This window comes from Musa acuminata, chromosome BXJ3-1, assembly GCF_036884655.1.
Source record: "Musa acuminata AAA Group cultivar baxijiao chromosome BXJ3-1, Cavendish_Baxijiao_AAA, whole genome shotgun sequence".
Taxonomy (NCBI): Eukaryota; Viridiplantae; Streptophyta; class Magnoliopsida; order Zingiberales; family Musaceae; genus Musa; species Musa acuminata.
In genome coordinates this window covers 40,315,098-40,339,544 of record NC_088349.1, presented here as the reverse complement: position 1 = coordinate 40,339,544, position 24,447 = coordinate 40,315,098, and the positions used below count along the sequence as shown (strand labels likewise).

Here is a 24,447-nt window from a genome sequence, read left to right as displayed (position 1 = left end):
CGCCTGCCAGAGCTCGAAGACTGAGCTCAGGCGGTGCTACCTCCTGTCAAGAGAGGTTGCACCGCCTAGTCTCGCTCGGAGACTGAGCCCAGGCGGTGCTACCTCCTGGCTGGGGCGGTTGCACCACCCAGTTTCCCTGGGAGACTTAGCCCAGGCGGTGCTACCTCCTGGCTTGGGCGATTGCACCTCCCACAACAATCAGGGTCCGAATGGGTAGATCCATTCGGCCTAATTTGGGTTTTTCAGGGGCCCAATTGCCCCAAGATTAAGCTAATGGGATCACCTCCCATTTCCAACTTAATCATTGTGCTAACTACGATAAATCCTAAGACAATTTCTGCAGCTTGCTCCGGTGCGTCAATCGCTTCTTGCGGCGAGTTTCCGGTGAACTTTCGTCGATCATCCGATGAACCCTCGGTGATGCTCCTGCGGACTTCCGGCAAACTCCTGGACTTGCGACGATCCACTTGGCGAGTTCCGACGAGCTTCTTTTGGCAAGCTTATGGACTTCTCGGATTTGTTCCTGCAGAACCTCCGACGACTCTCCGAACTTCCGTCGAACTCTCGAACTCCCAATGTGATCATTGTCTTGACTCTGGCGCAACTCCTGCTGCATGTCTAACTTTCATCGTAGTTAATCCTGCACACTTATCTCAACACATAGATTAGACAACAAATGACAATTGACTTCATCATCAAAATCCGAGATTCAACAATCTCCCCCTTTTTGATGATGACAATCAATTGATAATGGAGTTAACCTTAACTCCCCCTGTCTATATGGCATACTTGAGATAATTCATTCTTGAATTCAAAACCTTAAGAATTCAAGAGACATATTGATAAGTTAAAATCATTTGAATTTATCAATATTCCCATCATGATTCCTATCATGATGTATCTCAATGAAGATGATGTCAAGGCTTGACATTCATTTTCAAATTTTACCTTACAAGTTTGAATGATGGTAACAGTAACAATTCATCATATTGTAAGATATCAGCATGTAAAACTGTGAAGTATGATTTTGATATCATTACATGATGTACACATTTCAAGTACACATTTCAAATATTTTAGCAAGTATTACAATTTATCACACGGTAAGATATCAACTCGTAAAATTACGATGCAAGTTTTTGTTTGATATCTTGACACGATACAAGGCATAATGCAAATCATAGCATTTATTCATATATCTCTTGGTGATGCAAGCATGGCATAATTATAGCATCAGTGTTTATAGCATCAATTCATATATTTCTCCCCCTTTGTCATCAACAAAAAGCATGGTAGTTGTGATATCAGGAGAACAATACAAGTAAATTTTGAGTATACGTGCAATGATTGTTTCATGCCTTTACTTGATTCATGTTATTTCCAATAGTAACTGATAGGAAATTAATTGTTCAAGCACATAAAGGAAAACATGATATGTTGATTGCTTTGATTCATGCTATTTTTGAGTTTGCTTTGAGTCAAGATATGTGAAACAACTAGAAATACTATCATCCATATTTTAAGATAGAATCATTTTATCAAATCCATTTTAGAAAAATATTTTTCATAAGAGTGTACGAGAAAATCCGATTTTTAGCATTCCAATTGTTAAGCGAATCCGAAAATGAAATTAACTCTTTCATGCATTCGGATAAAACTATGCTATAGATTTTCAAATACAATCAAAAGATAAAACATTTTTGTATTCAACACATAATTTCCAACATGTTATTTAGGCATGTAATGGCAGTCAAGTGATATGATCATTCAATAAAGTCCGAAAGATAATTTTAACTGGTTTATGTATTCGGACACATCAACATTCCTAATTCTCTTCTTATGAAATCAAATTGTTCTTCACTTAGAGGTTTTGTAAAAATATCGGTTAGTTGATGTTTAGTGTCAATGACAATGACTTATCAACTGCATTGGTATATCACTTTTTCAAACTATATTTATCAAGGCACAAGGTTTTCAAAGCTTTTAGTTTCAATATAAAATCCGAGATAACCATTTAGTTTATATTTACCACAAGGCACAAGGCATATATTTACCACGGTAGATGTTTACAACTCTACATATGCTCAAAATATATCAGGTAACCATATCAAGGATTAAGGCAAAGCACATTATGGTGAGTAACATAAGGAGTTTACAATAACAACAGATGATTGTGTTCATACAAGCTCATTCATGAGGTGGAAAATTAAAGTGCCTAAATAAGGAATCAAATTGACGATGAATTTGTTGCAGCTCAGATAGGATTTGATCTTGTCGTTGTTCAAGCCGTTCTTGTCTTTGTTCGAATCGGTCCATCTGAATCCCAATATCCTCGACAGATGATGTATGAGTTTGCTCAAATGGATGTGTTTCCTCAAAGGGACAGATCGGAGGAGATTGAGTACCCCTAAAGACTGGTGTTTCCGGTTCTGCCTCAGGTTGAGGGGGGTCGGTTCTTCTAGGCATTCTAACCCAGTTACCGTTTCTATAAAAACATTTTAATCGGTGAAGTAGATTTTTATTTATTATGCTGAACCTATCTACTTTTAGTACTTCTTCTTCTGGCGGTATTAGAATATCGTAGGCTTTCATTATTCTAGTGATTAAACCACCATATGGGAGCATCATGTCTTTCTTAGATAGTTCTAACATGTTTTGTTGGATAAGATAACCAAGACAGATGTCATACCCTTTCATGATCAAATACATAGTTCCTAATTCTAATTGGCTTACTTCATCATGATGGTATTGTTTAGGGAGAATAATGCTAGATAGGATATGATGAAGTACCTTAGTGTTTAGAGGCAGTAGATGTTCACAACTTTTAGGAACAAATGCTAAGTTGGGATTGGCAAAAATTGTTCCTAAGGCTTCAACATATGTTGTTCCAACAGTTTCATCATCCCATGATCCTCTAAAGTAAAGTCCTCTACTTTTCATGGGAATGCCTATCATGTCGCAAATGAATCTATCCGTAATTGAGATGTGTTGTCCTAAAAGATAGGTGGACATTCTTTCTTCTTCATCTATTTGTATGTTGTTGTAAAACAATCTAACAAGTCTTGGATAGATGGGTTCGTTAATTTACAAAATTGGAAGTAGATCTAAGTTTGCAAACCATTGGATTGTCTCTAAGTCTCTTAGTTCATTTAAATCTACGTATTTTCCCTTATTGACACTCCTAAGTTCGAAAGAGGAAAATTTTTCAGCATGGTATTTTGAATTGAAAAGGGTGAGATCAAAATCTTCTACTAATCTCCTCTTTCCTTTGTCCCTTGAGGATCTTCTAGATCCCATAACTACTACTGTTTAGAAGAATAGTGATGAGCAAGAGTAAATGAATCAAACAACAAAAAAAAACAGTGCTTCTTAGAGAGTACCTTAGTGAGATCTTCAAGAGAGGGAAGGATTGTTGATGTTTTGCTTCGAAATGAGGGGTATTTGGGATGCTAAGAGGGGAGAAATGGGGATGGAGGAGGCTTGGAAGAGTAGAGGAGGGAAGGGAGTGAGTTGGGGTCGGTTTCACCGCTGGCCCTAGCTTGGGTTAAAAAGGGCAGAGTTGCGGGCTGTTGCAGCTCTGGCTGGGGCGGTGCAACCGCTTGCAACACGTGACAGCCGGAGGTGCTACCTCCAGCTGGGGCGGTGCCACCGCCTGCAGGCGGTGAGCACTTGTTCTGATCAGTGTGATCTGATCTGAGAGTTTTTTGTCTTGAGAAGAATTTTCATTCAGAGCAATCAACTTTACTTACGTAATTACGTAAGAGTTTTCATTTTAAGGCAAGGACTTTTGCATGATTAAGATAGATCATTTAACGTGCACACTCTCAATGTCGTATACATGTTTGTGATAGTTTATTCAAGTTGGTAAGCCTTGCAGGTTCATGACAGACTTAGTCACTTCATGATATAGAGTTGGATTCGAAGGTTATGAACGGATGAAATTGATGGCTTCGAAGATCCAGAGGATATGTGAATTATGCGTTTCTAATTTTGAAAAATCAAATAGGATTTTATCTAAATCGCTTTTGTGATTTTTAAGTTTTTAATCTTCATTCGCTATTTAGGTTAGAGAGCATTGCGAGTTCTTTTTGGATCTTGGGTCATGAATGTCGTGAATCCAAGGAGCAGGATATTATTTCTTGCTCCAGCTTATAATTTTTTTATATGTTTTTATAGGAAAGGATGATTTTTAAGTACCCATTTGCTTTTGGGTGCCTCAAAGATAGATCTACATTGTTTATCATGTTGCATAGAGTTTATCATGGTTCCTTTAGGGACCTAAATTAATTTATTCGGACTAATATTCTTGAATGGACAATAATGCGTTTTGTGTCCAAGTTTGCAACAAAAGTTGCATTTGCTTTGGTGTCGAACATGTAAGATGGGGCCTTTTATGAAGGTGGTTGGATTTTGGTGAGGACTTCTCACAAATCCAATTCCACTTCTTTTGGGAACGTGACTTGCTACCAACCTCGAATTTTGGTGAGGATCATGTTTAATGACTTGCTACCAACCTCGAATTTCTTCAAGGTGTCCTTAAGTAGTAAGTTTTCCTTTTGGAGAGTTTGTAGATCATGACATTTTATGCATGAGCTTAAACTATCATGATATTCAGCTTTTAACTTATCGAAATTACAAATAAGACTATCATGCTCCTTTTTTAGCAATTTGTATTTTCTACTAATTGTCTTACATTCATCAAATAATTCATGGAAAGCATTTAATAATTCATGATAAGGTAAATCTGCATCAATTAAATCCGTTGCCTCTTCTCCGATGGCCATTAGGGCGTAATGAGCAACTTGCTCGGTGTTGGACTCCTCTTCTTCGGATGCGCTCGAATCATCCCATGTTGCTTTGAGCGCCTTCTTCTTTGGTGTTCTCTTTTTGATTTGGGGACAATCACTCTTGTAGTGTCCCTGGCTTTTTGCACTCATAGCAAATGACTTTGTCCTTTTTGGGTTCAAGTTTGTTTTTTGTGTCATTCTTAAACTTGTTTCTTTTAATGAATTTTTTAAATTTTCTTGTTAGAACTGCTAAGTCATCATCACAGTCCTCATCACTTGAGTTTTCTCTCAAGTGGTCTTCTGAAGTTCTAAGTGCCATATCCTTCCTGTTCTTTGGAAGGATATCTTCTTGCTCTTCATGAGCTTTGCAAGTCATCTCGTAGGTCATTAATGACCCAATTAGTTCTTCAAGAGGGAAGTTGTTTAGATCTTTCGCCTCTTGAATAGCAGTGACTTTAGGATCCCAACTTTTAGGAAGGGATCTTAGAATCTTATTTACGAGCTCAAAATCCGAAAAACTTTTTCCGAGTCCTTTTAGACCGTTGACGACATCCGTGAAACGGGTAAACATGTCGCCAATAGTCTCACTCGGTTTCATCCGGAAAAGTTCAAAAGAGTGTAACAAAAGATTGATTTTTGACTCTTTCACTCTACTTGTGCCTTCATGAGTCACTTCGAGTGTGTGCCAAATATCAAATGCAGTTTCACAAATCGAAACACGATTAAACTCGTTTTTATCAAGTGCACAAAATAAGGCATTCATAGCCTTTGCATTAAGAGCGAAAGCCTTCTTCTCCAAATCATTCCAATCGATCATTGGAAGAGAAGACTTCGAAAAACCGTTTTTGACAAGATTCCAAAGTTCAAAATCCATAGAAATAAGAAAGATCCTCATTCGGGTCTTCCAATAGGTGTAGTCCGTCCCATTGAACATGGGTGGACGTGTAATAGAATGGCCCTCTTGGTTTCCGGTGTAAGCCATCTCTCTTGGGTTTTAATCCGTTTGAGAGTTAACCCCGCTCTGATACCAATTGTTAGGATCAAGAGCACTAAGAGGGGGGGGGGGGGGGGGGGGGGGTGGGGGGTGAATTAGTGCAGCGGAAATTTTTCACTATTAAAATCGAAAGCTGCGTTCGTTTGATAAAAATGATTTCGATGTAAAAGCTGATTCTAAGATTACTTTAACTTAAGATTAAGCAAGATGACATTAAAGTAAATCTACGAAGGCAGTTTGCAGTTTATGATAAAAATCAGAATGCAAGTGCAAACTGAAATGCGACGTTCGTACGATAAAACCGGTTTATGTCTAAATGCCAATTTTGAGGATATTGAACTTTGAGATATGTTTTATAAATGCGCAGAAGGCAGTTTGCAGTTATGATTGAAATCAAAACGTAAACGTAAACTGAAGTGTAATGATCGTACGGAAAAGCCGATTTACGTCTAAACGCAGATTCGGAAAGTTCTGAACTTAGAAACTCGTTCGTAAAGCGCAGAAGACAGTAGCTATTTAGGAGGTTTGCAGTAAAGATAAAATGCTCAAAGTAAATGCAAACCGAGATTTAGAGTGGTTCGGTCAATCTTGACCTACTCCACTTTTGGCTTCCTCCACCGACGAGGTCACCGACGTCAACTAGAGGCCTTCCTTCAATAGGCGAAGGCCAACCACCCTTTTACAGTTTCACTCCTTTTGACGGGCTTAGAAGACAACCCTTTACAGAAATTTTCTCTCCTCTCTTTACAACTCAAAACTTTGAAGAACAGAGGGAGGAGAACTTTTGGCCTTTACAATAATTTTGAGCTCTAAGAATCATAGAAAAAGATCAAGATTTCGAGTGTTAGTTGTTCTCTTTCAGTTCTGAATGGGTGGGGTATTTATAGGCCCCAACCCAGTTCAAATTTGGAGCTCAAAACTGTCAATTCCCGAAATTTCGGGATCAGGCGGTTGCACCTCCTGACTGGGGTGGTTGCACCGCCTGGCAGAGCTCAAAGACTGAGCCTCTGGGCGGTGCCACCTCTGTCAGGGGCGGTTGCACCTCTCTGCCAGAGCTCGAAGACCGAGCTCAAGTGGTTGCACCTCCTGACTAGGACGGTTGCACCGCCTACCAGAGCTCGAAGATTGAGCTCAGGCGGTGCTACCTCCTGTCAGGAGAGGTTGCACCGCCCAGTCTCGCTCGGAGACTGAGCCCAGGCAGTGCTACCTCCTAGCTGGGGCGGTTGCACCGCCCAGTCTCCCTGGGAGACTTAGCCTAGGCGGTGCTACCTCCTGGCTTGGGCGGTTGCACCTCCCACAGCAATCAGGGTCTGAATGGGTAGATCCATTCGACTCAATTTGGGTTTTTCAGGGGCCCAATTGCCCCAAGATTAAGCTAATGGGATCACCTCCCATTTCCAACTTAATCATTGTGCTAACTACGATAAATCCTAAGACAATTTCTGCAGCTTGCTCCGGTGCGTCAATCGCTTCTTCCGGCGAGTTTCCGACGAACTTCCGTCGATCATCCGATGAACCCTCGGTGATGCTCCTGCGGACTTCCGGCAAACTCCTGGACTTTCGACGATCCACTTGGCGAGTTCCGACAAGCTTCATTTGGCAAGCTTATGGACTTCTCGGATTTGTTCCTGCAGAACCTCCGATGACTGTCCGAACTTCCGTCGAACTCTCAAACTCCCAATGTGATCATTGTCTTGACTCTGGCGTAACTCCTACTGCATGTCTAACTTTCATCGTAGTTAATCCTGCACACTTATCTCAACACATAGATTAGACAACAAATGACAATTGACTTCATCATCAAAATCTAAGATTCAACAACGAATCCCCAAGGCTGTATCATATATACCTCCTCCTCGAGGTTGCCATTAAGAAATATTATTTTCACATCCATCTAGTAGATCTCATAATCATAGTATACTACGATAGCCAATAGAATTCAAATGGATTTTAGCTTAACTACGGGTGAGAAGGTTTCGTTATAGTCAACACCTTACTTTTGGCAATACCCCTTAGCTACTAGATAATTCAATATTAATGGAAGGATGATCTAAAACATACCACAAGGCTACTCCTCAAAGCTCGAAAAAGATATGTGACAATATTTTCTAATTTACATTATTTTTGCTAAAGCTATGCAAAATTTATATTTATATATATCTTAAAAATTCTATTCTAACTTTTTTTTTTTTTTAGATATTTTTGAAGGGATTTTAACTCATTTTAGGCATATTGGCAATATGTCCTAGCATACCATTAGTATGCATACTGTATTGAGCGAGACTCGGTACATCGGTATAGATAGAAATTATGAATCATGCTTGAATATGTGTTTTTGCTAAGTGACATTGCTTAAATATAATCATAATATGATGAGTAAATCTTGTGAGACACTTTTAATTTTACTTTTTGTTTTTGTTCTTTCCTTACGAAGAATTGTGTTAAAAGAAGAAAGTGCTATACAAATTGATCCCTAGGATTTCAGTTCACTTAACTCTTTGAGTATTCTTTTGATGAATCTATAAATTTGGTATCACTCTACTCACTCTATACAGTATTAGATACACGAAAATGATTTTTTATTTTTTTATGTGAATCATAAATCTCTAAAAGTCTTCTGAATGAGACTAGCGAGGGCAACATCTTGAGTTCCTTTTTGTACTTGATCAGCCCATCTTTCTCTCTGTTCCACTAGCAATAGAAAAGGTAATTTATTCTAACTCTACAACCATATTGGGCTTATATACTTTCTGTTTGTAGAAAGATAATTCATGTTTTGTGATGTTTATATGCTCTATCAAACCTTTAGCTTTTGGATAAGTTATGGCCATAACATTCCAAGTTATAGCAAGTGAAATCATGCCGGGTGCTTTGCAGACATGACATTATGGTTTATGGTCATAAGTTAGTCAGTGAATTTATGTGAGAACATTAGAGCTTTCACAAGAATAAGACCTTTATAGGTAAGTTGTGAAGTTTTATTTTCTTATCTCTCTGCCTTAGCCTCAAACAAGTATGATCAAATTATTCAAAAATAAACATGGCTATCACATCAAGAGGCTTTAGCTACTACAAAATCTCAAGAAGTTTAAACATATATAGATATATCTCTTTAGGCCATGTGATATTCATTATATTATTCAAGTCCATAGTACTCATTTGTTACATTAATCATGTAGGAAGAGTAGTGCCTACTAAATAACAAAAACACTCTACAGATTAGTGGGCTTCATTTATTGATTAGATTTTGACTGCTTGATTATGTTAAAAACTCATAATAATCAAGTAATATTTGAATCTTCATGAATAAAAAGTAAATAGTATTCGGTTATTTTGTGTTGAATTAGGAGGTAATATTTGACCGATTGACTATGTTAAAAGTTGAAAATAAATAGGTAATATTTAAATTTCTTGAAGAAAAATTAAACAAGATTTTGTTATTTTCCTAGAAAATATTTTCAAGTATAGATGTTCGTGTTCAATTAGGAGGGAGTTAGTCCTATTGTAACTTTTGATGAATAAGCACATGATGACATTTATAAGAATAGAATTACAAAGAATAGCTTAAGTGGAATTTCATATTATCTTCGAGAGCAGCATTTGATATCTTTATTTGTTGGTCCCATATTGCTATGTCTTACTATAACACAAAAACTTAATAGCTATGCCAATAATTTGTGTTCTAGAAACGTTGCCACTAAGTTTAGTATTATTTTCCTTTATTTATTATTTATCTATTGTATGTTTTTATCTTTGCTTGTCATAAAGATGTTTATCTAATTCAATATATTCCAAAATCATTACTAGTGAGTTTTGTGTACTTATATTTGTGCTCTTGTATATTTATTTGGTGTGTTTTTGTATGTGATAATATGTGTTAAATTATTTTTATAGGTGCACATGACTATATATATGAGGATTATTTATTTAGATACTTCAGATTATATATAAAGCTTCTAAAGGACAAATGAAGTACTCTGAAATGTCTATTTCTATTTGAATAAATTTTAGGATGTTGACTTAATTCAGCTTTGTACAATATAATGTCTTTTGATGGTTGCATGATATTTCATCTGTTAGTGATTATATACTTAGTATCATTCTTTTGGTCGACCTGCTTTAAACTATAGGTTATTTGGAGCAAGTTAGATATGGCATTGGCAATGCTATGCAATGTGTGAAAACTTAATCATTGGTGAGACATTTGCTTAACAATCCAAACTTTGCTTGTTTGACACGTTTTGATGAACCAAAGCTTTGGCAAGGTACAAAAGGGCATGAGGTGAAGCAACAAATTTGGAAGCAAACCCAAAAACATCATGTTTACATTATGATCATTTTATTTAACTGTGTGGCCTATTAAATTTACTAGATTTATTTGCATGTTTCGTTGCATTGATATCTACCGCTATAATAATAAAATAATATATTATTATAAATCTCTAATAAAAGCTACAATATACTCCTTAGAATATTAAAAAAATGATCAAGGTGACCAAACCAATCTCTACAAGCTAGAAGACTTAGAACAAAGAGCAAAATGTATTAACCATTTAGTACTATTGTTCTCCTCCCTAAACACATGACAAAATATGCATAAAGTCTCAAAATAAAAATCCAAATACATTTTAAGCAATTTAATGAACTTCATAGAAGAGATTCTTCTTTGTTAATGAACTTAATAATCAACTTTGCATCATATTCAGCTATCAACTTGGGACCCTCTCTTCAATCGCAAGGTCAATCCCATATTTGATCATAATTTATTCAGGTTTTCAACATATGATTTTCGATAAATTGATAGTCTACCATCATATGTGTCCCTGCACTGTTTGTAAGAAGGAACCCTATTCCACCATAACCATCCAGCATATTAAATGCACCATCTGAATTAAGCTGAAACCATCCATAATTGGGTTTGGACTAAGTTATAAGTAATTGATTGTTCCCCAAACATTCCTTAGACAGAATTGAGAAAGCTAATCCCTTAGACAGAATTGAGAAAGCTAATCCCTTAACTCCATTTGAAGGTGGCCTGGGCCTTCCAAATCAACCAAATGTCACAGGCAATCAAGACTCTCAATAATTAATAACTGATTTTAGTAAGGCTCTCCCCCTCTCTCAACCTCAAGTTTTTAATCATTCTTGTGAGCAAAGGATACACCAAAATCTCTAGCCCACTCCATACCCACTCCATACTTCACAAGCAAATTTGCACTTAAAAAAATAAGTGATCCTGTATATCCATGCCTTCCCCGTACAATAGCGCACACAGTTTAAAATCACAAATACCAATCTTAGCTAATCTCCCGGTGGTAAGAAGCCTATGATGAATCAATTTTTAACAAATTAATTAAATTCTAGGGAGGATAAGAACCTTCTATAGCCTCACCTAACACTCCTTACTCAAACTAGTGTCACTAGAGCAACCTCTTAAATACCTATAAGCAAATTTAGTTAATAGTTGCGCCTTCCATACCCTCCTATCATCATAGAGGCTAAGGGAATACTAATCTTTATAACCGAAGGTCCACCCACTAACCCAAAAAAAGATAGTATTTTACATGTATCCCATGATTAAATATTAACCAAACCAACATTTATTGTACCACCAAAAAGGGTATAGGATGCGTGATATATACTTGTTCAGATGTGAGCCAATATGCGGACCTTCCCATTTTTAGCGATTTAGTTAACTTAATAAAAAATCTAAGATATAGTGGAGATCCTTATCCAAATTAATGTTAAAAAAAAGAGATTATGACTTATGAATGCGAGCTCTCTTCTCCTTTAAGATGTTGTCACCTAGCCATTGCTGCTTTTGTCACTATTATCGTCATGCTTCATTGTCGTATAAGAGGTCACCAACTCGTCATCACAAATGCGAGCCCTCTTCTTGTGTAAGATGCTACTGCCTTACTATTGCTACTTCATCACTGTTCTCACTACAATTTTGACATTAAGTAAGATATTGTTGTTGTTACTTTTGCCGCTTCGATGATATTATTGCTTCACCAGTACTACTAATGTTGTAGCTTCCCAAGTACACTACTACTATTCTTTTTCTCCTCATCATCTTTCTTCTTCTTCCTTCTTCTTTCACCACTTCTTCCCTCTTTCTTCTTTCCTCCTTCCTTCTCTGTTTCGATATCGCCCCTTCCACTTCTCTCTCTTTTTCTTTCTCGCCAAACCCCCAGTATACACCACCAGCATACCATGTGTTAATATACTAATATAGACTGATATATACCATTCAAAATGGGTTTAATACCTGAAAAGACAAACCCTAAATCAAAGTAGAAATTATAACATTTTCAAAGTTGAAATCCATATTTATAAATGTTAGCTTCAATAAAAGAGGGACATCAAATAATCAGTTATCATGCATCACATCAATAAAAATACTATCACCGATGAAAAAAGATAAACCCTCATGGAGAAAATGTAGAGAAAAAGACTCCAACAATAATTAACAAGAGAAGAATTAACATGCTTCTAAACGGAGATAATGTCATTTAACAGTAATAACTTTGACCTAAAGATTGGACTCCTAGTTCAACACTATGGAAACTCTTTTTCACTTGAAGAGCAAGACTAGTAGTGGTCAAATGAATGCGCTAACCACCATCTTGTTTGGGGAGAGTAATAATATCCTAGGAAATTAGATAAAGCCATTAGTATTATTAAAGTTCCACTATAAGAAATCCTTAATATAATATTCTGAAATACTTTCTAAAGCATCGAGACATTTAAAACATGAAAAAGGGTGATATTTAAAAAATAATAATGAGGGTGATCCAATTCTATATTTTGATAATAAAATCAATTGATGAGTTTACAAATTAGTATACTTTTGAGAGAAGCGGCATAGGAAATATATCGACCAAAGACTCGAACTATCAAGGGCAAATTATCGAAGTAGGAGAATAAAAAATTATGCTAAGAAAAGTATTATGTTGGACAATGGGCATAGAGTTGGACGATTGAACTTTATGGTATAAGTTTGGGCTCTTGCTAGAAGGATCAGATATTTTGCTAAAATATCAGATATCGTAGAAAAATTGACATGCCGATGGATCGAGCGATATGCCGATGGAAAGGGTGACATGCCGGAGTTTCAAATAAAGTATCAAAAGATTGGACAACTTGCCAAAATAAAGTATTATGCAGGATATGTTGTTGAATTATTAAAGTATTGTTTGATGTCTTTTTGGTCAAACTAAGTTAGGATTGGGCCAAAACCATGCCAACTTGTTGATAAAACCAATAGGCTTTGACCAAGGTTAAATTAGGTCTATTAGAAGGTTAAAACAATGGACTTGAGTTGGCTTGGACAGTGGTACTGCTAGGCCCAAGCGATGGTACCGCTTAAGTCAACCGATAAGCACAAAACAATATTTGTCAATGCTACTGGTAGTGGTACCACCTATATTGATGGTGATACTACTTAATATTTAAAAATTATGATAGTTGTATTGTCCAAAAGTCTAAAATTGTAATATCAAAAGTTATAACGGTAGTACTACCATGTGTCAACGATAGTACCGCCTATGCCTTAAAATTTCAAGGATTTAAATTTTTTGGCTCCATTTTTTAAGCCTCTTGGGGCCTATAAATAGCCCACTAAGGTTTGGTTGATGGAGCATCAATTTCTGAGTTGGTGAAGAGTTATAGCTCTCTCTTTGGATATTATTTGAGTCTCTTTCTCTGAGTTTAGAGGTGATTCTGAATTATAGGAGATGAGAGATATTATAAAAGAGTGAGTATAGAGGTTCTCTCATAAGCCTATTAAAAGGATAAAAGCTATAATAATGATAGTTGATTTTCATCCATTGGAAAAAAGATCAGTAGTGAAAGCCAATGGCCTCGACGAAAGAGAAATCAAGAGTAGATATAGGTCGGAAAGATTGAACCACTATAAATCGATTTGTATTACTTCTCTTAATTTTGATTTGTTGTTACTTACTAATTTACTTTACTCACAACCCTTACTCACATTTTTTGTTAATTTCATTTCCAATATGGATTTATTGATGGACCTTTAAAATCGATTGAAATTTACTGTAATACTAATTCACCCTCCCCTCTTAGTGTCATTATGATCCTAACACCTACTAGCCTAGGATAACTTAGACCTATTCCAAGAATCAATCTTACCATTAAGACTTCAACATAATATCAAAGGGCGATTTGAGAATTCTATGAGCGATGATCGTAGTACTAAGGTATTTAAAATAGAACTTTCTCACTTTGATATTAAAGGAATGGACATCATGTCTCTTACCAACTCTCATGCTACGAGAAAAAAAAAATCATATTTACTAAGATTAATGAGTTGATTCATAAGAGTCTCATAAGCCTTGAGATTATCTTTAATGGTTTCGCAAAATCTTTTATTCACCCTAAAGCATGTCAAAATATCATTTGCATATATAATACGAGAGAAACACATACATTTTTAAATTTAAATAGGGTGAGCAACTTATCTTCAATAGCCTTATGAAATAGGCAAGAAAGGATTTGGGCCACAATGATATATAGATATGAGGATAATAGTCCCCAATACCCCTATTGCTCTTGAAATACCTTGAGCCCTTACAATTAATAAGATATAAAAAAATATAAATAAAAAAATAATTTTTAATCCAAGATAGAAATTATATAAAACAATTTAAAAGAGTATAAATGCAAAAAATGACATCCCAAGAAAGACGATCATATTCTTTTTCAAGATCAATTTTAAACATAACTAAATGACTCTTACCCTTATTTCAAATATAGAATGAACCACTTCTTAAGCTATCAAAATATTATCATGAATACTTCTACTCGAGAGAAAAGTTGATTACTCAATATCAAACAAATTATTCAAGAGAGATTTGATATGAGAAGCCAAAAGCTTAGACAAAACATTATGTACCACATTACCTACAAAAAATGGGATGAAAAATATAAAATTTTTTTAGGAATTAAATATTTAGGGATGAAGACAAAGAAGGTTCTAGCCTAATCAACCAACAAAAAGGCATGAAAATATAATTAATTAAATGCCTCAATAAGATAATCTTTTTTAGTATCTTAGTGGTATTGATAAAATTTAAAAGTATACCCATCAGTCCCAAGATTTTTACTAAAGTCGAACGACCTAGAAACTTACAGATTTTATATTTGTTAAAGTATCTAATTAACTCAGAACCTTGATAATTAAGAATACTATTCATATTAGGCTAAAGGGATTTAGAATTAAAATAAAAAAAGGGCTTATTCATATCCCCACCATAAAATTGAGAATAAAAGGAGATGAATTTATGAGAGATAAGCTCAGGTTGATAAATATACTATTGGTCACTCTAAATATTATGAATGAAATTTTACTTATATCAATCAATAATTAAATTATGATAAAATTTCATATCATTATCCTCATCCTAAATCTATTTAAATTTGATCTTAACCCAAGTCTTTAGGTAAACATACATAGTAAGAGTCTGAATGTGATTATAAAGGGATCCCAACTCTATAATATCCTTGTTTAAGATAATAGCAATGACATCTAGAAGCTCTAACTTATTAATATCAACCTTGGCATTAATATCACCCAAAGTATTCTAATTCCACTTAGACAAGACTCCTCTTAAGTAATAAATGTTATTAAATAGAGAAAACATCTAAATATACCAAATATGATGGTAATTTTGCAATGAGTTACTAATAGAAAATATATTTTTCTAATGGATTTTCTTTCGGATATTTCAAGCTATGACTATAAATAAATGGAACAATTATGTTGTTTAACCTAGTCTTTCTTAATATTTTTAAACATCTTATATATGGCCTTAATATTTTTAAATATTTTGTATATGAAAATAAAATATATAAACCTTATACTATATAAGATCATTGGACAAACACAAAATGATGGTGATTGAAGTATCCAATAATATGAGAATCCAATTTGAGAAGCCAAACTCAAAAGAGGTCATGTTGAACATAAAAGTATTTATGTAGTTGTTAATATAAGAGAATCCAATAATATGCTTTTGTCCTATATCAATTTGTGTTGGATTGGGAAGAAGGAAGAAGAGGAAGCAGTGAAGGAGAAAGAAGAAAGAAGATGGATCAAAGGAGGGAGGAGGAAAAGGAGACAAAGTACTGAGAAATGACATGAAGAAAGAAGAGAAGAATAAGAAGAGAGTATGTACCAAAGAGAGAAATGATGGCTAATGGGTAAGCACCATCCATGAAAAATATGGCGATTCTAAGGTTTTCATATATAATTTAGATTATATCACTTAAAACAAAAGCAATTCGCATACTGATCCACATCTAGACTAGTACGCACAATATATTTTATACCATTTTAGGTGGTATGATGATTTTTGCTATATATGTAATTTTGTTTGATGGATTTTACCTTCAATTATTTTATTTTAAAAAATCAAAATCTTGCCTAAAAAGAAAATCTTACTTGGATAAGCTCTGGTTAGTTTCATATGATCATTTCTTTTCCTCTTTTCTAGGTATTCATATTATGATAAAAATAACATTATTTGTAATATAAAAGAATACCAATGATCACAAAATGTACTCGTAGAAGCTTGCAATCAGCTTTGTACAACAAAAACTTCTACATGGCTTATTATATCTTTTCATAAGACATTCTAATTTTAGTGTTTATTAGATCACTTTATAAAGCATCCTAGTTTTAATTTAATGATCATTTGTAATAAAGAAGTCTGGAAATGATATTTTTTCTACTTTTATTTAATAATAATACTCTTATATCTATCTCCCCCAAAACCTCTTTCACAAATTATGGATCTTTTAAAGAATATTCTAAGTGGATAATAATATAATTTTTTTTAAAGTGATCCAAAGTCTAAATAGTTCTCTTAACATATCAAGTTAAAATGTGATGAAAAGGTAAAAAAAACCAATAAATTTTTATTAAAGGTTTAAAAACAAAAACAATCTACAAAATATTTATAAAGGTTTCATGTAGAATGTTTTTGATTTGGAGTTTAATTACCTTAGCTAAATAAAATTATAATAATTTTATAAATTTATGAAGTAGTGGAATCTATTTTAAGAACAATGTATCTCATATATTTTGGTTTTACCTTTTTGTAAACTCTTTTATACTCTTTATAAATATTTTCTAATCTACTTTATGGATTTCATAACTTATAAATTTAATTTAATTTTTTTGCTCTTTTATCCGTTCTAACACATTTTAATCAAAATTATGTCAAAAATAGCAAAAATGACTTAAGGAAAATTAAATTGATATCTAATAACAACAACCTATATGATTATTTCTTGACAATACTATTATATTTTTAATAATTCATACTATATTTATTAAGATATTAATTAAAAGTATTAATTTATTATTTAATATATCATTATAGTCGTATTTGGTTTATTGATATTTTTATATTTTCTTTTGATAAAGGGAGAGAAAAGTATCTCAGTCTTTTACATAATCTAGTGAAGTCATCATTTTCCAAGTAAAAAGAAAAAAAATAAAAAAGTGTTTCCAATGATCTTATCTTATAAATAAATATAATTTTATTAGTATTATATTTTAAAAATTAAAATTATGTAAAGATAATCTTGATATGCATAAAAGATATTTTAATGAAAGGATGTCTCTTACAACAATATCAGTTATGACATTTAGGATGCTTTTTAGGCTCTATAAATAGAATTGTAAATGACTATAGTTTATTAATTCATATTTCAATACAATTTCTCCTCTTTATTTTTAAAAAATATTATTATTATTATTTTTTTGCTACTTGATATGCTAAGAGAGGCTAGTTAACTAACTCTATGATAATATTTATTTATGTTCACAAAGATAAGATGGATTAAATATTGAGATTAGAATCTCGATCAATCCGATATGTAAGGATGAGTTTTTCATATTAAGACATTGATTACATGTCTTTAAGTTCTTTCTAAACTTTAATTTTTTATTTTTATTATTTTAATATCTTATTTGTTTCTTCATCAAAATTTGTATATCATTGTTTTGCTCCAACAATTTAAGATGAAATTTCAATGAATTTTGGTTAGAATAATAATAATAAATTAATATAATTAAAAATGATTAATTGTCATGTTTTCTTAATAATTCACGCATTTAACTATTTATCATCTAAATTGAGAATGGTCAGCATTTACTTCTAGTTTTGTCTAATTGTTCACCGTTTGATCTTTGTTGGATTAATTAGATGCATAATTTATGTGAATGAATATTGTACTAAATTTAAAATTAAAAATAAAATATATTATAATTTGAGACTCAAAACCTAGTGTATTAATAAAAATATTATTAGTTTATAGATATTATTTAAAAATTTTCTTTTTTAGTGACAAATAAAAGAATATCAAATCTCATTATATTAATAATAATTTTAGTAGTTTAAAAACATTGCTTCGTACAAAAAAAAAAATGCCACGTCTTGTTTCTTTAACATGCGAATTCTAAAAGATTAAGGTACACGAAATTTAACGTAGATGATAGCTGTATATAACGGTGTGATGTCAAACTATCCGCTACGTAGATTGGGTAAATATAACGGAACGATTTTAGAATGTAACGTTTGGGCTGGGTGGCATCTATATAACCCGAGGGCCCACTCTGTTGCAATCACAACAACTTCTCTCCCCTCGCGCGCTCTCCTCTCGGCTCTCGGCTCTCGACTCTCGACTCTCGGCGATCTCGTCGTTCTGCGAAGGTCGGAACTGCTCTCCGACGAACACGAACGGGCACAGCTGCGAGGGTCCTTCCCTTCGATTTTTATTGCGGTGATCTCATTCCTTTCTTTTTTCTCTTGTTTCGTTTCGCTTGGTTCTTCATCCGTCGAAATTTTGATTAGGGTTCAGAATTTTTGTTGGTCTTGGGGTTCTTTTAATCGATTCTTGGTTGTCGACTTTCTTGTGGGAAGATCGATCTTTCTGGTTTTCTCGATCGTTTTTCGTCACCTAGCCAGTCTCGTTCTGGTTTCGATTGGAAAATATGTCTTCTTCGCGTTCTAGGCGTGTGGAGTACGACCGCTTCATCCCGTTCCGGTCGGCGATGGACATGGACTACGCACGCTTTGCCCTAACCGGGCCTTCGAGACCGCAGCGTGATGGTTCGAGGGAATCCCCATCGAGCGTGGCGTACCAAAAGCTTCTTGATGACTGCATTTTGAAGAACAGGTCTCGTATCCTCGCTTTCAAGACTGCACCTGAAGCGCCGGCCAGCATGCTGCCCCAGTTTGACGAGCCCATTCGGCCGCAGAAGAAGCAGCAGAGGCGAATCCCTAAAGAACCAGAGAGGGTTTTGGTAATCCACGGCTTGTTGGATGATAATGTTTTGAATCTCCTCGACTGGGGAAGCAATAATGTGTTGACGATTGGCCTTGAGGACGCAGTGTATCTCTGGGACGCTGCAAACGAGTCGACTAAGCTTCTACAACCCGTAGAAGACAGAGGACCTATCACTTGCATCCGCTGGTCGCCAGACTGTGCAGTTCTTGCTGTCGCATTTGGCAATTCAGATTTATCCCTGATTGATCCAGCAACAGGACATGTCGTGGATGGGATGGAAGATGAGAACCAGGCCCCTGTGTTGTCACTTGCGTGGAGAAGTAATTCAATCTTGACAGTCGGAAGATTTGATGGCACTGTTGTTGATTATGACTTTAGAAAGGATGACATGTTCATCTGTTTCTATAATGGGCATCGGCGTGGAGTTTGTAGTCTTAAATGGTCCGTGTTGTCAGGGCGGTATTTGGCGAGTGGAGGGCAGGACAAACTAGTGCACATATGGGATGCCTGCATGCCTGTCTCACGTGACCATCCACGTCAACGTCAATGGCTTCACAGGATCAGTAGCCACATTTCCATTGTGAAGGCCGTTGACTGGTGCCCAACTCGGAGCAACCTGCTGGCTTCTGGTGGAGGTTGCAATGATCATTGCGTTAAGTTTTGGAACACCGTTAACAGTGCTTGCTTGAACTCGATTGATGCTGGCTCTGAAGTTTGTGCATTGCTATGGGACAAAAACAAATCTGAATTACTGACCTCCCATGGTTCGCCGAACAATCAACTCACCTTGTGGAATTACCCATCCATGACGAGAGTGGCTGAGGTTTCCGGTCATTCATCCCGGGTTCTTTCCTTGGCTGGGAGTCCACTGGGAGGTGTAGTAGCTTCTGCAGCAGCAGATGAGACAGTCAAGTTTTGGAATATCTTTGAGACTCCCAAAATAACAAAACCTGAACTGCCCTTTGCCCAATTTAATGTCATCATAAGATGAAAAGGTGGATAGGTGGAAATGATTAAGATTCCAAATGGAAGACTTCTCTAGTGCTTGGCATGAAGATCTGTTGTTGGTAACATTGCGATGGGAAGTTTCGTGGTGTCAAAGAGGCAGTACATTTTCATACAAGCGCATGGATTCGAGATCTTCAAATATGAGCGCAACCGCCTAAGGTAAGTTAGAAACCTTACAGCCTTTTACAGCATTTTAGTAGGCTTATTTACAACATGACTATCATTGCAGCTACGAGTCTGATTTTTGTTTCCTATTTATTGTTTATCATTTCATAGTTATCGATATGATTATTGCCCAATTGATGAAACATGTGGTCTATAATTTTTGCCCAATTGTTATAATCTAATTATGTGGTTTAAAGTGATTTTAATTTGCTTCTCTTGTGTTTCTTTTTTGTAAGTTACTATCTTTGTCTCATTTTTGTTTGAGAATTTTTGTGCAGACTATATATTTTGTTGTGTATGCTAATCATGCATAATTAGATCAAATTGATAGATGCTTATTGTTTTTTTTCTTTTTTGAGTTCAGATTTCTTATGATATTCAATATGGCCTTGATATCACATGAAGACATCACATTGCACACCTAGAAGAGTGTTTGACAATCGAGAGATCAATGCATTATAAGAGGTAATTGCCTACGGCCTTATGTTTCTATTTTTTCTTTCCGACTATAAGTTTCCTATGATATAAGTTAAACTTAAGAATTTTATATTCTTTTAGGACTATAAAGAAACTTTGAAGATTGAACTGTGTAGCTCTATTGCCAGAACAAAGCACTTGTAATATGGCCTTAAGTATCACATGAAGATATCACATTGCCAAAACAAACTTTGAAGATTGAACCGTATAACAAACTTCAGATTTCATTTTCCATTTTTTTTTGAGTTGAGATTTCTTATAACATTCAATATGGCCTAGTTATCACATGAAGACATCACATTGCATATCTAGAAGTGTGTTTGACAATCGTGAGATCTATGCATTATAAGAGGTAATTGCTTATGACCCTATGCTTCTTTTTTCTTTTCTAACTATAGGTTTCCTATGATATAAGTTGAACTTCAGAATTTTATATTCTTTTAGGACCATTAAGAAACTTTGAAGATTGAACTGTTTAGCTCTATTGCCAGATCAAAGTACTTTCACATGATGAATTTAAAATCTTGCTATGGTGTCTTTGCTAAATCTTTATTCATAGATACAAAGATATTAAAGCATCTTTGGATTTGCTTAGAGGGTGAAAATATGGAAACTTATGGTGTTGCACAACTATAATCATATTCAACAACTAAGAGATCTATGCATAATTTTGATCTAAGATGTAACTTCTTATGTCTTTATTTTTTGGGTGACTAAAGGTTCCCTAAAATATCCATTAGCCTTTAGATTTTTTATGTTCTTTTAGGACCATTCTAGAACCCGTGAAAACTTTTATTTGTTGTAGATATTATTTCACTACGGAGTACTTCATTTCACTTGAAATAGTATTTTTTTTATGTTTATTTGCATATACAAAGATACTAAAGTATCTCAGGATTTTGTTTAGAGGGTGAAATAATTTAGAAAATTGTGGAGTTGCAAAACTAGAATTGTGTTTGACAATCAAAAGACTGTTGATCAACCACTCAGATATTGTTTAAAAAACTGTTCATGAAATGAATAATTTTCAATTTGAAATTTTTCGAAAATAAAGATAAGTTCAAGAGTGAAATCCAAGCCTAAAATTTTTTGTTTTTAGTAAGATGTGTCATAATTTCTGTAGAAAGCAGTTATTCAACCTAAGAGAACTGCAAACCACAGTATATACCATAATAGTAAAGAGATACCAAACAAATAAATCTATGAGCTTGATAAAGGTGAGGCATTGTAATTCTGTTTATTATGTTTTTCCCTGTGAAATAAACAAAAATATCAAATTTATATGTCTTTCCATAAATAGATTATGTCTTCTGCAACATAGATACACTTCTGATCCTAAGATAGGGCTTGAAAAATGGTGTCAAATGGGATATAATGCAGTTCTAAAGTTTGGAAGTTAGCTTACTAGACCAACAGTTCATAAATGCTTCATTATAGTGATAGTGGAGTAGTTCGGGTCCTTCCGATTAACAAGATCTTCATTAAAGGTTTCGATTTGGATTTATCTTGCTGAATCAGCTGTAGTTGTAGCAGCGTGGTAGCAATGTTCATGAGCTTGATAGACAAGCTTGTTATGTTTCATATAAATGTTCACCAATTAATGACATGGCTACTATTTCAGTATTTTTTCAATTATGCTATTGTGGTCATTTACCACAAGTTTCAGCATCCAAGCACTATATCTGAAATTTGCCTTTGTAAGTATAACACCGACCTTTGAGTTGGTATTTCTTGTTTCCAACTTCCCTATTTGTTTACTGAGATTAAGGTAGTAGTAGCGGTTGTGATTATTTATTGCGATTCCAGTAATATCACATGTGGTACCAAGTTTGAATTTGACACGATAATTCCGATTGATTTATTTAAGTCATCATTTTTTTTAATAATCTATTCATGATCTTGTTGGTTGTAATGGAGAGACAAATTGAATATTGGGTAAGCATTTGAAGTTTCCATCACCAAAGTTACCATCCCTTCTAACACCTCTACCTCTGTGCCCCTTGCCATCATCATATATATCTTGTAAACTATCATTGGCCTTATGGACAAGGCTAATGCGGTGGAGATTGATGATCCTCAGAAAGCTCCAGAGCTTGATCGAGACAAACAAGAAGCTGCAGTGAAGCTCATGGCCAACGGTGCGTGCACCCTTTGCAACACGGGGAAGGTGCATATACAACCTTCTTTTTCTCTTGATTAATGGTTGTTGGTGTTTGAATTATAAAACTAGAAATCAGTTTTATGTTTTGAAATTATGCATTTTTTTATTGATGCGCATATGGTTAGCTCACCCTTATTATCCAGAATAATAATTATTCATACTGGTCAAATTTTGTTATTCTCCCTTCTGTTTCAAATGGTCTGAATATTTCGTACCTGATATGGAGCCATCCATAAAAGATCCTTCTACTAGGTGCTTGTTAGTGTTTGACTTGAAGCCTCACACTTTGAATATAAATTTGAGAGAATTTGTAACATGAATGAACAACTAGTTTACTTTTTTTTTTTCCAAAAGTGGACGACTTTATATAAAATCTCCAAGCTGATATGCTAGACATTGTTTGTCATAAATGAACTAACAAAATGGAAGAAAGCTGGAAGAACTCGCAAGACTGAATGTTACATCTTTGGACAATGTATCATTCGAACTAGAAGCTCAACTTAAACACACACTTTTCCTTCATTTGAATTAATGAATTGGTCCTCCCCTCTTTTTCTGTGCTTCTGAACTTCTTAATTGAATATTTCAAATTGTTTTGAAGAGTTCAATTATTCCAAGAATTACTTCAATGCATTTTAGTGATATACTAAGTGAACTGGTTTTGCAAAAAACTTAGAAGTCATCTGTTATTTTTTGTTGAGCCTGCATATGGATTTTAAGAAGGAATATAGACACCATTTTTAAGTTCCATCATATTTTTTCCTCTTTTTCCCCTTTTCCTCCATAAATTTACAGTAAGGGTCTTTCCATAATTGTCAATATTATAACAAATGTCTACTATTACTCATAACCGTCAAAATTTTCAGCTTCATACAATGAGATTTTGCCTAATGTCACTGATTATAGATTAAGTTGTTTGCAAATTGTTTCATGCTTAAAGATATATCACCTCCAACAATTTTCTCATAGATTGACATTTGTGATGCTTCAGTCATATGTTGAGGCTTACCTTTCATTCATGTTATGATCAAGGCACATTGCTTTTTTTTATTATTCAGGGACAAAGAGACTTAGACCATTGATGTTTCATTTACTGGAATTTGAGAATCAGGTTCAAGTATCCTTTCTTTGTTGAATATTTTGGTTACTCCTTTACTAGAAAGTATCTATGGTGGTTTCTCAAATTTTATCATTGAAAAGTCTACAGCACTAATTAATTCTCTTTCTTGTCTAACTTCTAGCCTGCCTCTTAACATTCTGTAATCTTTTTATCAAATTAGTTATAATTACTAACAAAGAATTGTGACTTCTATTAGTCTTTCTGTTATGTAAGAAAGAAAAAAAGAGATCTTATCAAATTCTGGATTGCATTCTAGATATTGCTCTTCTATTACATATCATTCATCAATAATATTTTTAGACATGTTTCGATTCCTTTAGACTTTGTTTTTTCTCCTTTTGTTATATTATTCATCAATAATAACATTCCATAATCTTTCGAACAAATTAGTTGTCATTACTCATTACTAACA

At 34.4% G+C, this 24,447-nt stretch overlaps 1 protein-coding gene across 2 annotated transcripts; it reads left to right on the top strand.

Annotated features, from left to right (window-relative positions):
- Positions 1-18,465: 18,465 nt before the first annotated feature.
- Positions 18,466-22,922, top strand: LOC135629060 (cell division cycle 20.2, cofactor of APC complex-like). 2 transcript variants are annotated; one of them, XM_065136205.1, is made up of 3 exons: positions 18,466-20,271; positions 20,642-20,742; positions 22,835-22,922. In XM_065136205.1, exon 1 carries the CDS (start codon positions 18,809-18,811, stop codon positions 20,093-20,095), a length of 1,287 nt encoding a protein of 428 aa, XP_064992277.1. In that variant the 5' UTR covers positions 18,466-18,808; the 3' UTR covers positions 20,096-20,271; positions 20,642-20,742; positions 22,835-22,922. The 2 variants fall into 2 exon arrangements, with proteins under 2 accessions (XP_064992277.1, XP_064992278.1); XM_065136206.1 differs by having other exon boundaries at positions 22,805-22,922.
- Positions 22,923-24,447: the final 1,525 nt, after the last annotated feature.

Excerpts from the sequence above, each read along its gene's own strand:
- LOC135629060 (XM_065136205.1), top strand. The coding sequence starts at position 18,809 with ATGTCTTCTTCGCGTTCTAGGCGTGTGGAGTACGACCGCTTCATCCCG.